Source organism: Poecilia reticulata, linkage group LG1 (genome assembly GCF_000633615.1).
Source record: "Poecilia reticulata strain Guanapo linkage group LG1, Guppy_female_1.0+MT, whole genome shotgun sequence".
Lineage (NCBI taxonomy): Eukaryota > Metazoa > Chordata > Actinopteri > Cyprinodontiformes > Poeciliidae > Poecilia > Poecilia reticulata.
Window position 1 is genome coordinate 26703048 of NC_024331.1, and position 13012 is coordinate 26716059.

The 13012-nt window shown below is 39.4% G+C and overlaps 1 protein-coding gene across 1 annotated transcript; it reads left to right on the plus strand.

The window, feature by feature from the left end:
- The first annotated feature begins 1562 nt into the window (after positions 1 to 1562).
- On the plus strand, positions 1563 to 11946 carry LOC103470085 (mitoferrin-2-like). Its single transcript, XM_008418237.2, has 4 exons — positions 1563 to 2058; positions 8294 to 8522; positions 8607 to 8663; positions 9486 to 11946. Exons 1-4 carry the CDS (start codon positions 1720 to 1722, stop codon positions 10052 to 10054), a joined length of 1194 nt encoding a protein of 397 aa, XP_008416459.1. The 5' UTR covers positions 1563 to 1719; the 3' UTR covers positions 10055 to 11946.
- The last annotated feature ends 1066 nt before the right edge of the window (positions 11947 to 13012 follow it).

The window sequence follows — 13012 nt, forward strand, 5'->3', positions numbered from 1 at the left end:
CACTTTTATTACATTCATTATATCTATCATGGTAATTCAGGGYGAGTTATTTTTAATTCTAAATGAATATCCTTGTTGGACTTTTATTTAAGTGCTATTCTCCTTCAAGATACATGTACCTAACGCTGGAATAAATGAAATGTACATTATGCAGCAAAAGGAAATTAGAAAACATATATCCATTATGGAGATGATAAGTTTTGGACGGGCAATGTGCCCTTATTAAGCAATACTGAAGAATGACCACGATACAGGGAAGAAGCTTTTAGTTATCTTGCTTTGCTAGCAAAGTCGTTAGCTATCAGCTAGCTAATAGCACAACAACAGCCTAATGTCTGTATGATAAAAATACTGAATCGATAGATAAGAACAGTTTCTCCTCACCTGGCTGTCTCCTCCCGCTCAGTAGTTCTTCAGAGAAAGGCAGACTCAGAGGCCTGTCAGTGTCTGTTGTATTTCATCACCTCTCTGCTTAAACCGCAACTCCGAGCTGAAGCAGAAACGATACTTCAACGTTCACCAAAAACGGTTTTTTTATTCACCAAAAACTGTTCTGTAATCTGGAACGTTCGCTACGTTGAGCGCCAGTTAGCCGCCTTATCTCACTGCGCGAGAGGCAACTGCGTCATGCTTCACGGGCAAAAGGTCAAAGGTAACAAAGTGACCGGGGGCTTATTATGTTGTACAAAAAAAACCCCTAACAAAAAACAAATATTTTTAGTACATGTTATTATGTGTCAGAAGAGGGCTTAGGAAATAATAATACCAAAGGGAAAAAAAAATTTGACCGAAAGGGCACTTGGGGGCAAGGAGCAAAAGGGGCAGGTGCTCAAGTCCCCCCCCCCTCTGCACGTGCACGTGCCTGGTTATAAGCAGGTAGTATCCTATCTACTGTGGATAACTCTCTTAAGATCATCAATACGTATAAATGCAGATTACTTGATCACAGATGTTAAAGCTAATGGCTCGTCAGAAAGAAGCCCAAGGCCAAATGGTCTGCCTTTGTCTTTAAATAACTCCAGTCTACAAGAGAAATGACAGCGGTTAATGCTAATGTTATTTAGCATTTTGAAATATAAGTTGTATGATCATGTGCTTCAGCAACAGAGGCAGTGCGCCACCAATGAGCTTCCTGCAGGGAAATAACACAATGAACAGAACATAACAGCAATCCAGGTCAGAGAAATTGTCTGACATAAAAGTGAAATAATTTTATCTGTGTAAGTGAAATTATTTTATTCATTTTTCTAGTAAGTAGTTATTCTGTTTGGAATAATTTTACATCCTATATTCTTGAAGATGTTTTACATGGGAAGATTTACATGGGCGGCGCTGCACCGCCTCCACCTTCAAGTTTCATAGATCTGCTCCTGCAACATGGAAGGATTCAATATTATTATACGGGACATGCAAAAACCGTGACATCCCACTGTTACAAAACCGTCAACGCCCACTTTTTAAAGCCCCGCCTACTTACCCAATCGAATTGAGTTATCTAAATATTGACAGAAATCTTATCCAATAAGATTCGTTTTTGGGGATGGTCACGCCGATCAACATTCTAATTCCCGGATCTTTTCAGCTGCCGCCAAGTGTCTGCCTTAACCGCCGGCCGGCGGGGACGAGGAGGTGAACAACCGGGAACATTACATCAACAGTAGGCCCTCCGGTGTTCTCGGTACAAACACATCTAACGGATTTAACACGTTCGCCTGCGTAATGGAAGCGGACGGGTTTGTCCCCTCCTCGACCCTGGAATCGCCAGCTGTTGAAAGGCGGGTCACGGGTACTATAGCCGCGACGGGATTTGGGATTCTTGGCAACAGCGTCTTGGATGCCACGGGGGGCTTTGTCGGGACCTTCACTCCGAGAATGACGGGGGAGCCGGATTTTATCTCCATGTTGCACCGAGCAACTCCCGAGCCCTCGGCCTCCGTTGAGCCAGAAGCAGACTATGAAGGACTGCCTCAAGGAGCAGCTAGCAGCACACACATGCTGGCTGGAGCTGTGGCTGGAATCATGGAGCACTGTCTTATGTATCCTGTCGACTGTGTCAAGGTACCACAACAATTATTAACAAAATATAGTGTATCTTGAAACTTTTTGGGGAGTTCGTTATGTCACGCTGTGCGCAGTCCCCGCGGTTGCGTAAAGCTGGAGTCGGTGTAGGCCGCAAAACAAGCCTGCTTAGTTGTTAGTTAGCTTCTAAGCTAACCGATGCAACCTTGCTAACTGAGGTCAGCTAACCGTATGACGCATAAAACGAAACACAGGAGAAGAAATTTATGTTTTTAAAAGCAATTTAAACCACTAGTATGCGGTAAAAATGCTAATTGTTGTAGTTTATGACGTTTAATGATCATTAGCAGTCACTAAATGTCTGTCCTCCAACATGTATGTAATGTTGTATGTAATGTAATGTTCCATCTCCAGCTTAAATCTTTTATCAGCCTCTCTAAACCCTGCTTGAAATCAAATTGCTCACTGTGCACACGCATACAGCATTTTAAGTTAAATACAACTTTTTGCCATTTAATTATTTTCAAGTGAAATTCGTGTAAGTACATAACGGGGGGAATTTGGTTTCGGTTTTATTTCTGAGGTTGGAGCCTATTAAAACTGATCAGATTATGAACACCCTTTTACACAACAGGGAAGCTAATCTGGAAAGTCCAATGTGACGAGATAGACAGAGGTTGTATTGGGTAACTGGGATTGAATAAGCAGCCTCTAGACACAGTGGAGACTCCAGCTGCATAAATTCTCCAAAATTAGTCATCATTTGATTATTTAAGTCTGTTGCTGTGCAGTTATTTTAAACAACTTGTGAGAAAATGAAAAGGGCAATTTCATTAATTACTGCTTCAAGCAATTTATATCACTTAAAACAGCACTTGGACTATTTCTGTCCATTGCCCAGCATGTTTAGACATTGAGTTGATTTATGTTCTATGAATACATTTGAAGCAAAGATGCTTAGGAGACAGATTTCCTAGAGGTGTTGCAGGCCACTTTGCAATGCCTCCAAATTGATCCTGCTATCTGTCGCCTTGATTACATATTAGAAAAGCTTTCGTAAAAAACTAAACATCTCTTCTTTTTGTTGTGGGTCCATGAATAAAATTGATCTTTTTGACCTTTCAAACATGTGATATTAGTGTTAGAAGTGACGGGCAGCTGTTTAATGTTGGTTATTGTACAGAACTATAAATGTGTTGACATTCAAGTTATCTTAATGTTACTATTTGTTTTTGGCTGAATTGCCTCAAACTTTTTCCCCCAATATTTACGGTGTATTGATTGATGTGCTTTGGTGCATCAATTTTATGATTCACAAATCTGTAGAAAACTTTCGACTGCTCGCTTAAATGCTCTCTAATTTATTTTATCATTATAGTAACTTATGTGTTTTTTGTCCACTAAAAGTCTAAAAGAAAAATACTTACAATGCTGAAAATGTCTATTTGGACGCCATTAAACCGCATAGTGCAAAAATCATGCAAACTGTTTATCAACTTTCGATTTCTAAGCTGAAAAAAATAGTTTGGTGAAAAAACGGAAATTATAAACATTTTTCTGTAGCTGAAACTTTAAATGAGACATAAAAGTTATTTTAACATTGAAGCAGAATGAGGAAGTTCCTCCCTAATAATCTTCTTTTTAATCATCTTTACGGTTTAAGGAAATCAGTCGGACGTGTTTTACCGTAAAACTCCACAAAGAAGCTTCCTGTTGGCCGTGGCTGCTCCGTTTTAGGGTTTTAGTTTCCTGTTGTCTTACGCTGTGAACACCCTGCCCTCTAACTGGGAATTTATCTGTAGTTAATTGCATTTTTCTAATTTTATCAGTTTCTTTGTGCCTTCAGAGATCATTGTGTTTGGCTAAGTAATTAGCTTTATTGAATTTTAAAGATGTTTGTTACTTTGCCTAAATTATTGACTAGATTAGCTCAGATTATACTTAACTGTGAGACTGGGTGAAACAAAAATATTGTGCTCTAGAGGCTTTTTTAAATTTCTAAAATAATTAAAGTCATCTTTTGTTTGAGCATTTCTCTTATAAGGAAGCACCTGAGTAACCCACAGTTTACTACTTGCTAATATGAGTAGCCTACTGATCTCTGTACTAATTAATCTCATTAAAGTGATTTGAAAATGTTTATTTTGAGTAACATTTTACTTAGACTACGTCTTCAGAGCATGTTACATGTGAAGAATTGCACTTTTAATGAGTAATAATAGTAAGTTTTAACATTTACTGTATCTTTTAATTGTCAACAAAGGTCTTTATGACAATTGTCACCTAAACACAGCTATTAATTTTAACTCTGCCTCGATGCTTTAACTTGTTTGTCTGAATATCAGTGATGAAACTAAGAGGTGAAACACTTTGCAACAGGTGACAAACATGTCCTGAATCTCTAACTTCTGTTTTTATTTTGTTTTTTATCCACTTTGTAAAGAAGTATGCAATAATTTGCTGTAGTGTTGGAAATCCACGTCAGTCCTCGCATGCTTTCCAGCTGTTCTTAGAAGAGGGGAAAAAAACCACAGATCTGATTATTTCCACTGCTCACATGGGAGATGTGTGATTCAGACCCGTTTTCCTACATTTTCACTGTTTTTCCAGCTGTTAAGTCATTTATAATGACGATGATGCCGCTATCATCAGCAAATGTAGAACAAAATGTCTGAGGAAAAAATGTACGGTAATCTGGGTGTTGCAACAGTTCAAAGTTCAGACCTTGATCTGATTGTTCACGAACCCGTCTGCCAAACGGCGACGAACTGAACCAGTGTTAACAGGTTAAAGTTCATCATGAGGGAAACTGATTAGGACAGAAGTATTTCTGTGAATTGGCTTCTAAATGTGCTTCCACTAAACTTTGAATTATAGAACAAATCAGAGGTTTTTATGTCCTGTTTTGAAAGATTAGAGAAGTTAAACATTTTTAGTCAATATTTGCAGAAAAAAATTTTCATTAATGTTCAGAAATACATGGATCCTGGGTATCCATGTGTGCTCACGATGCTGCTGTCATGTTTTTCTTTTACACTAAAAGATATTTTAGTGTAAAATATCTACACTAAAGATGTTTAGTGTAGATTTTCCTAAAATGTAATGACATGGCATTCTTTTAGTAATTCTGAACTGAGTGAAGCTAAAACTTTGCCACTTTGAGTTTTGACTAAAACATATTTTACTAGAGATGTGCCGATCAGGTTTTTTCCTGCTGATTCCGATCACCCATGAGGGCCGATACCGATCACGTAATTGGCACTACCGGTTACATTATGTGGAAAAAGGAACCATAAATTCACCTTAATTTAGACAAAAACTTGTTTTTAGTAACTTTTTCCAAGAAGAAAACTAAACAGGCATTCTGCAAATTGTACTCCTATCGATAATACTATCTTTAACAGACTGATAACATATGGAGGCTCTGAAGAGGCTAAATAATGCAAAGAGCCAAAATAAAACCTCTCAACATTGCCAAAGAAATTCAAGTATTAAACTTAATATTCAAAGGCAAATACAGGATCCATTACAGGATCCATTACAATAAACAATCCAGAGTTACTGAATGAAAACTTCCTGTTAGCATGGCGGCTAGCTGATTACTGCTAGCTTTGATTGGCTGTTTCTGACTGAGTGGAGTAATTATGCAGAGCAGGGAGGAGATCGATTATTTTTTAGAGATTATCTGTCTCATGTTAGGACAGCAAAAGTTTTAATACGTATGTAAAATACATTTTTTTAGGTTAGATGCTGCAGCTTTAAGCAGAGGTTCGGTGTGAGAGTCACTACCAGGTGGAGCAGAAGCGGCGCTCCGTCTGTCAAATATTACTACCTGTAGCGTAGCAGCTGTTCAACAGCGAGAGCAGAACCAGCGTCTTACATCGCAGCTCGAAGACTTAAATAATTTTGCTGGTCATTTGTTTAGCTTTCTGACCGTCATGCTAATCCGGGTGAGTGTTTGTAGCTGTGCGCTGCTTTACCTGCTATCTGATCCTCCATATGTCTTTTTACTGCAGTGAGCCTCGATGTAGCCAAACTCTGTCAAGTATGGCGCTGTTTTTATGTCGTATTAGCTTCGTCGTGTTGATGCGTTTTGACTTGCTTCAATTTTCCGCCGCAACACGCAAACTTCCCCATTCACTCAGTGCGTGTTATAGCTCCACATCCCTTAGGATTTGTTGCTGCGCGTTTGTGCAGAGTGAAGAAAAGAGGAGACCAGCTGCACAGGCAGGCTGAGAAATGAGGTGATCGGTATCGGCAACAAGAGCCAATGATCGCCAATCACCGATCATACATTTTTTCACGGAAATCGGCAGATTATGATCGGTGGCCGATCGATAAGCACACCTCTAGTATTTACAGGCAATCTTAAGTATATATTTGTTGCCTTATATTCTGCTCTGAATGTTTTATTTTCAGAAGATGGCCTTCTTTGACTCTGGATACTCCAGTAACAGATAAACCAATTGCTGAATTAGTTGATCATTCTTTCAGTCAATTAATCTGATTAATTGTTTCAGCCTTACACTAGTGTGTAAGTAGTTCAAACTAATGGTATCATACAGTAATGAGTGATAAATAAGCCTGCAGTGCTTCTTGCAGCTCCAGGTGGTTGTAAACGACCCATTAACGTCTGAGGAGGTGGAAACTTTTTCTGCCGTGTTTGATGAACATTTGTAGTATTTCTGCTGCAACGATTAAGCAGTAACGAGGAAACCGGTGTGATGGCGTCTGAGATGTGTCAGTCTGAACACTTCGGTTCCTTTCCTGATGCACCTGCTGGTCGTATCTCCAGGTTGCTTTTACGTAATTGAACGGCTGCTCTGATAGTCGCTGCAGGGTGTGGACAGAAAAGTCTCCTTCAATCCAGGTTTGATTCTGTTCTTGCAAAGAAATGATCAGTTGATTTTTAACAGTCACACGGACTGTTTGAAGTGTGCATCAATGCAGAAGAAACACAATGCAGCATATTTCATATTTCAGCCTGGACTATAAATGCTGACCAGAGCCCTTTGACCTGGTTCAGTTGCTACCTGTGAATCAAAAGTAACTCACAGGTCACTGGTTTGATAGCAGAAGTCACTGATTAGCGATGACGTTTCGAAAATGTTTTAACACATGATGATACAGCTCAGTATGTTTTTAGGTCGGGACTTTAACCTTTTGTGCTTTTAGACCACGAACGTCGGAACGTGTGTTTTCTTAGGGGGGTCCAGAGCAACTAACCCTAAAGTTCATGTAAGAATCAGAACGAAGAAGCGGAAATAAATGTAGACGCAAAAGAAAAGTTTAATAAAGGTTCAATTTAATTATTTTTACTGATTAAAGATTCAGTCTAAATCTGAACAACAATCCCAAGTGCTTCAAATCTTCTCGTATAAAGAGATGTGTAATTCAGGCCAGCAGGGGGCGGCATTGTACAGGTCTGGATTCAGGCTCTTTCATTATAGGAGCCAAAATCAGATTCTGTATTAAACAGCATTTTAAAGTTGGTATGAACAGATGTACAGACGTAATGTAAAGCCGTTTGGTTGATTTTCAGATTCATTGTGATGTAATGTGACCCTTGAGGTTTATTTAGGACCAAAACAGGGGGGAAAAACTAAATAAATAACAATATACTTAAAGTAATAAAATGTGAATGTACTATGAAATAAATGTACCAATAAATATGCTATTAAATATTTAAATATACCTTTCAAATGATAAAATTCAATTATAACATTTCACAATAAATGTGCATCATGATTATATCACTCTGTATTTATTAATTCAATTAAAATAAAGTGAAATAATTATGGGTATTTTGTAGGAGGGCTGGCGCTTTGACCCTGTTTTTTTTTTGTCTTGGTCTCTGTTTTAAGAGTAAAAAGATCAGGGCTTCTGAAATATTTTACACATTATTAATCTCTAAAGCGGTTTGACAAAAAATATCAGAATACAGTCATTCAATAAATTAAAATGTGCCAACATGTGAGGCTCATCTGTCAGATTAAAAGCACCTTTTGAAAATAACCGTAAAGATGGTATTTTGTTGTTGTTGTTTTGTCTAACCTAATTTAAATGTCATGTTTTCTTTAACTGTAGCAGAAAAACATAATTAACACAAATAAAGGCTGGAAAACCTCAATCTATTGATAAAGTTCCTGAAATGAGTGGACTTTCCAATAATATTCTTCTGCTTATTGAACGAATCTGTAAGTACATTTAAAAAGAGCAGTACTTTCCCTACAGCAGCAGCTAATCTGTACGTGTTTGTTGTGTTTTTCTGCAGACCCGTATGCAGAGTTTGCACCCGGAGCCGGGGGCGCGCTACCGGAACGTGATGGACGCCCTGCAGCAGATCGTACGGACAGAGGGGCTGTGGCGCCCCATCAGGGGGGTCAACGTGCTGGCCGTGGGGGCCGGACCCGCACACGCTCTTTACTTCGCTTGCTACGAGAAAATAAAGTTTTCACTCAGCGACGCAGTTCATCCGGGCGCAAACAGCCACTTTGCAAACGGTGAGATTATCCAGAAAGTTACATTTTTACTTTAATTTCAGATATTATGGAGGGAGATTCATCGTATTTGTTTATGATTTGTAGGTGTAGCAGGTTGTGCAGCTACTGTTCTACATGACGCCATCATGAACCCAGCTGAAGGTAAAAATCAATTTCAGCCTCTTTTTGTTTACATGACACACATACTACTTCAAAGTGTCTTTTCAACTTTCGAAACTTTTAATATTTCCACGTTTCTTCTAGAAAATAACTGGGAATTTTTGGCTTAAATTTCCTATTTTTAAAAGTTTTTTTTTTCTTTTTTCTATCTACAATGGCCCTAATTCTCAGTCGTATAGTTTGAACCGTTTCTCTTTTCTGTTCTGGAATTGCACGCAGCCATCTTTGTTTCTGTATCAGCTGACTCTGCGTAAGAATGACCAGTGGCGCCCTCTGCTGGCCATCCTTAAGATCAGCACCAAAACAGTAAAAGAAGGTCTAAGCAGACGGTATTAGTTTTGGTGAACTGATTTTCTTAATTTTGGGAAATCGATGATCGGCTGATAATTACATGTGAAGCTGATCTTATCTACCTCAGCAAATCAAATCAGACGCTTTCTCCTTCTGCTTTTCTGTTGGAGCGGTTTGACTGACAGACCAGCCTGCCAGGTCATGTCTGCACCTTAGCAGTTAACAATATTTAATGTATCCAACTCAGCAACTTTATTACTATATTTAGCAACATTTCAGACAAAAACTGGAAAATCGGCAGGTCGTGCTCTGTAAAGATCGGCCAGAAAAAAGGAATCGGTGCACCCGTAGTTTGCTTTCATTCTGTGTATTTTTCCGTCTGTCACATAAAATCAGACAAACGTGTTAAAGTTTGTGTTTGTGATGAGACGGAGTGTGTAGTGGTTGTGTTTCTCTTTCCTTCCTGGCCCGGAGAATCTTATAAATCCTGTCATTTCCAACATCCCTCCTCAGTTGTAAAGCAGCGGATGCAGATGTTCAACTCGCCCTACCGCGGCGTTCTGGACTGCATGGGCTCTCTGCTGAGACAGGAGGGTCCGGCAGCCTTCTACCGCAGCTACACCACGCAGCTGACCATGAACGTGCCGTTCCAGGCGCTGCACTTCATGACCTACGAGTATCTGCAGGAGCTGCTGAACCCGCACAGACAGTACAACCCGTCCTCGCACGTCGTGTCGGGCGCTCTCGCCGGCGCCCTGGCTGCCGCCGTCACCACTCCCCTCGACGTCTGTAAGACGCTGCTCAACACGCAGGAAGCTCAGGCCGTCCATGTGATCCCAGCTGGAGCGGCGGCGGCGGCCTCGGGTCCGGAGAGCCGCTACATCTCCGGGCTGAGCGAGGCGTTCCGGACTGTGTACCGGACCGGAGGCGTGCCGGCGTTCTTTAAAGGCGTCCAGGCCAGAGTCATCTACCAGATGCCTTCCACCGCCATCAGCTGGTCGGTCTACGAGTTCTTCAAGTACATCATCACGAAGCGGCAGCACGAGAAGAGGCTGCGTGGCGATCGGGACGGAGACAAATGAACCACATCTGGTGTTGCTAATGGATCCTCAGCATCGCATTCGGTTCACAAACGAAGGCGGGTTAAGGTTCTTAGTGCAAAAAAAGTCAACTTTATTTTGTTTACAGAAATAATGTGTAGTTCATATGAAAGCCCAGGGAAGGCAAGTTGACCTTCAAGTTGAGTTCAACTCGGCACCTGGAGGAAGCAGGAAGTTGTGACTCCAGCTGTGTTTTATTCTAGCGCTCAGCTTGATGAGCATCTCCTAAGTGGCTTTTTAAAGAAAAACAGGAAACATCACGCACATGTATAGGATGTAAAAGGTGCTGCTATTTTCTGACCACCAGAGGGCGCAGTGTTGCACAGCTGCAACAGAAACGACCCTGGAAACGCTGAGAAGGAGAGCGTTTGAGTTTGACCCGTTTTTGCACATTTTTGAATGTTATTAGCAGGTGGCTGGAAGTCGAACAGTTCAGAGCAAAAAATAAAGAAGTGAAAACAGGAAAAATATCAGTGTGGAGCCGACAGAGAGAAATGATCACTGGCAAAAGGAATGGGCCAGCGAGAGACGCTTGGTGTTGTGGTGTCACGGCTTTAACACAAAACATGATATAAATGCTTTTTTCTGATTCAATAATATAATTTTATCAGTTTATAAAACGACTCATTAGGGCTGAAATGATTCAAATCATCAACTAGTTTAGTAATTCACTGAAAAACAAAACCATACAAACAAAATACATTTTGCATTTAAAATGTAAATAAATCTATTTGTAAAAATATTCTACCCAAAACTCCTCGATAATTTATTAAGTTTACATAGTTATACCTAATATCTCTATGCTGAGATTGAAATTGAAGTCACAATTTTAGACTTTAAATCTGATTTTGAAAAAATTCATAGTTTCTAACTTAAATTCACTTTATTTTGGTGAATTAGCGTTACAAAAAAAGAGAAAACGGAACAAAATGCTACTTTATAAACCAATAAATTACTAAAAAACCTCAAACTTGTTCCTGGTTGATTTGAAGTCCTTTTCCTGATATTTAGGAAATAATTTCATCAAAAAAACTCTGAAAAGCTGCATTTGTTGTGTCTTTATTTAAATACATTAACTGGAGTTAAGAGCCGCTGTGAAAGGCCTACAGGGCCACTTCTGGGTCCGGAGCCGCAGGTTGCAGACCGCTGGTTTAAACCATGATGCTGTTTAATCGTTTAATGGTCGTCGATACGCCGGCCCGGCCCTACCTGACTTTGAAAAACGTTCTCTCTGTCTGTCTTCAGGATCCATTCGGTCTGGCACATTGCATTCTTCCTAAGTGAGTTTTAAACACTGTATTTATGTATATCCCACAAAAAAGGTGATGAGAGTCTTTATTTTTGTCAGTATTTTGTACTTGCACTACAGTAGCACTCACAGGCAGATATTTTATCCAATTTAGTAACAAAACCGCTCGCAGGATGAGGAAATTACTGATGCACGCCTCAGCTAGCCGCAATGCAGCCAGCGCACAACTCAACATGTTCTTGTTTTGAAGCCATAAACTGGACATAAGATGTAGAAAATGTATTTAAAGATATTTAACCCCCCCCCTGAAACTTTTATTTTGAAAAGAAATCTAATTTGTACGATGTGCTGTAAATACTCTGAGCTTTGCACCTTGACAGAAAGCCTGTATGTGTGGCGAGTTTTAACTCCTGGAAAGCCAAAGACTGAGAGCTAGTAAAGGACAGGAAGTAGTTTGTCGGTTGAACACACTTACTTACTTACTTACTTACTATGAAATGCTTGAACAGTGTTTGGAAGAGACACCTGTTTTTTGTGAATTGTAAATAAACGTGCTCAAGGCAGCTCCTCGCAGAAGCAGGGTCTTCTCTTGGTGCTGGCTGGCCAAGCGCTGAGAGACCAGAAACGCGTCTGCTTGTCTTTCTTTCCTCACCTTCTCTCCTGTCCGCAAGACGCAGCCACAAATACCCGACAAGAGGTTTTATCTAGCAGACGGCTGTTATTTTAGCCCTGCAGGCCGTCGGCTGCTTTAACACTTAATTTAGAAACACCAACTGCAGCAGGATGTTGAAGAAGGGAGGTAAGTATTTTAGAGCTTTCTTAGAGTTTATAGGGAAAAAAATGAGTGTGTTGCATTTTCCTCTTGATGTTTCCTCAAATGCCGAGTTGGTACTAACTACATTTACTTAAGAAAAAAAAAAGTATTTTTACTATTCTGTACTTTTTTACTATTCTGTACTTTTTACTTATGAAGTATTTTTACTCTTGAGTAAAATTTCTGGATTTCTTTGCCCACTGAATGAAAAACATGTTTTAGCCAAAAAAACACCAGACACACGCAGACCTGCAGATTTTGTTAGTTTAATCAGTTTTTTTATTGAAAGTGATTTGGAAAAATGTAATTTTGCCTGATTTTGTTATTTTTGGTTACTTGTATAAATTGTCATTTTTGTTCCTTAAAAGACCAAAATTTACATTTAACTTTATGTTTTGGTCAATCTGATGATGTAATTTGTAAACATTAAATTATTGATAATTTGATCAGTTACTCAGTACTGGAGCAAACCTTTCACTGGATACTTTTTTTTTACTTGAGTAATTTCTTGGACAACGATTTTTAACTTGAGTAAAATTATGTTGAAGTAGTGCAACTCTTGTGTACAATTTTTGTATTTCTGCAAATGACAATAGAAAATTTATAAATATGTGTGTTATTTGAAAGATGGATGCACGTGTGAGGAACCAAACGTATTTAATTCACTTTTTGGTCTCATGATGTTGCTATGGAAAGACTCAGAGTATTGATTGCATAAAGGAAACGAATCAAAATAATTTTTTGCGTATAGCTGAGGGAGTTGTACCTCAAACCATTGCAGCCGTGAGGCACTGAAAGCTGCAGTATGCAACTTTAATAAGAAATATGTTGCTTTATTTGTTAAAACTGTCACCATGTTGTGGCAGCATGTTCTGAG

Excerpts from the sequence above, each read along its gene's own strand:
- LOC103470085 (XM_008418237.2), top strand. The coding sequence starts at position 1,720 with ATGGAAGCGGACGGGTTTGTCCCCTCCTCGACCCTGGAATCGCCAGCT. Across the intron at positions 8,523-8,606 it reads AAACAGCCACTTTGCAAACG|GTGTAGCAGGTTGTGCAGCT; the intron begins GTGAGATTATCC and ends TATGATTTGTAG. Across the intron at positions 8,664-9,485 it reads CATCATGAACCCAGCTGAAG|TTGTAAAGCAGCGGATGCAG; the intron begins GTAAAAATCAAT and ends ATCCCTCCTCAG.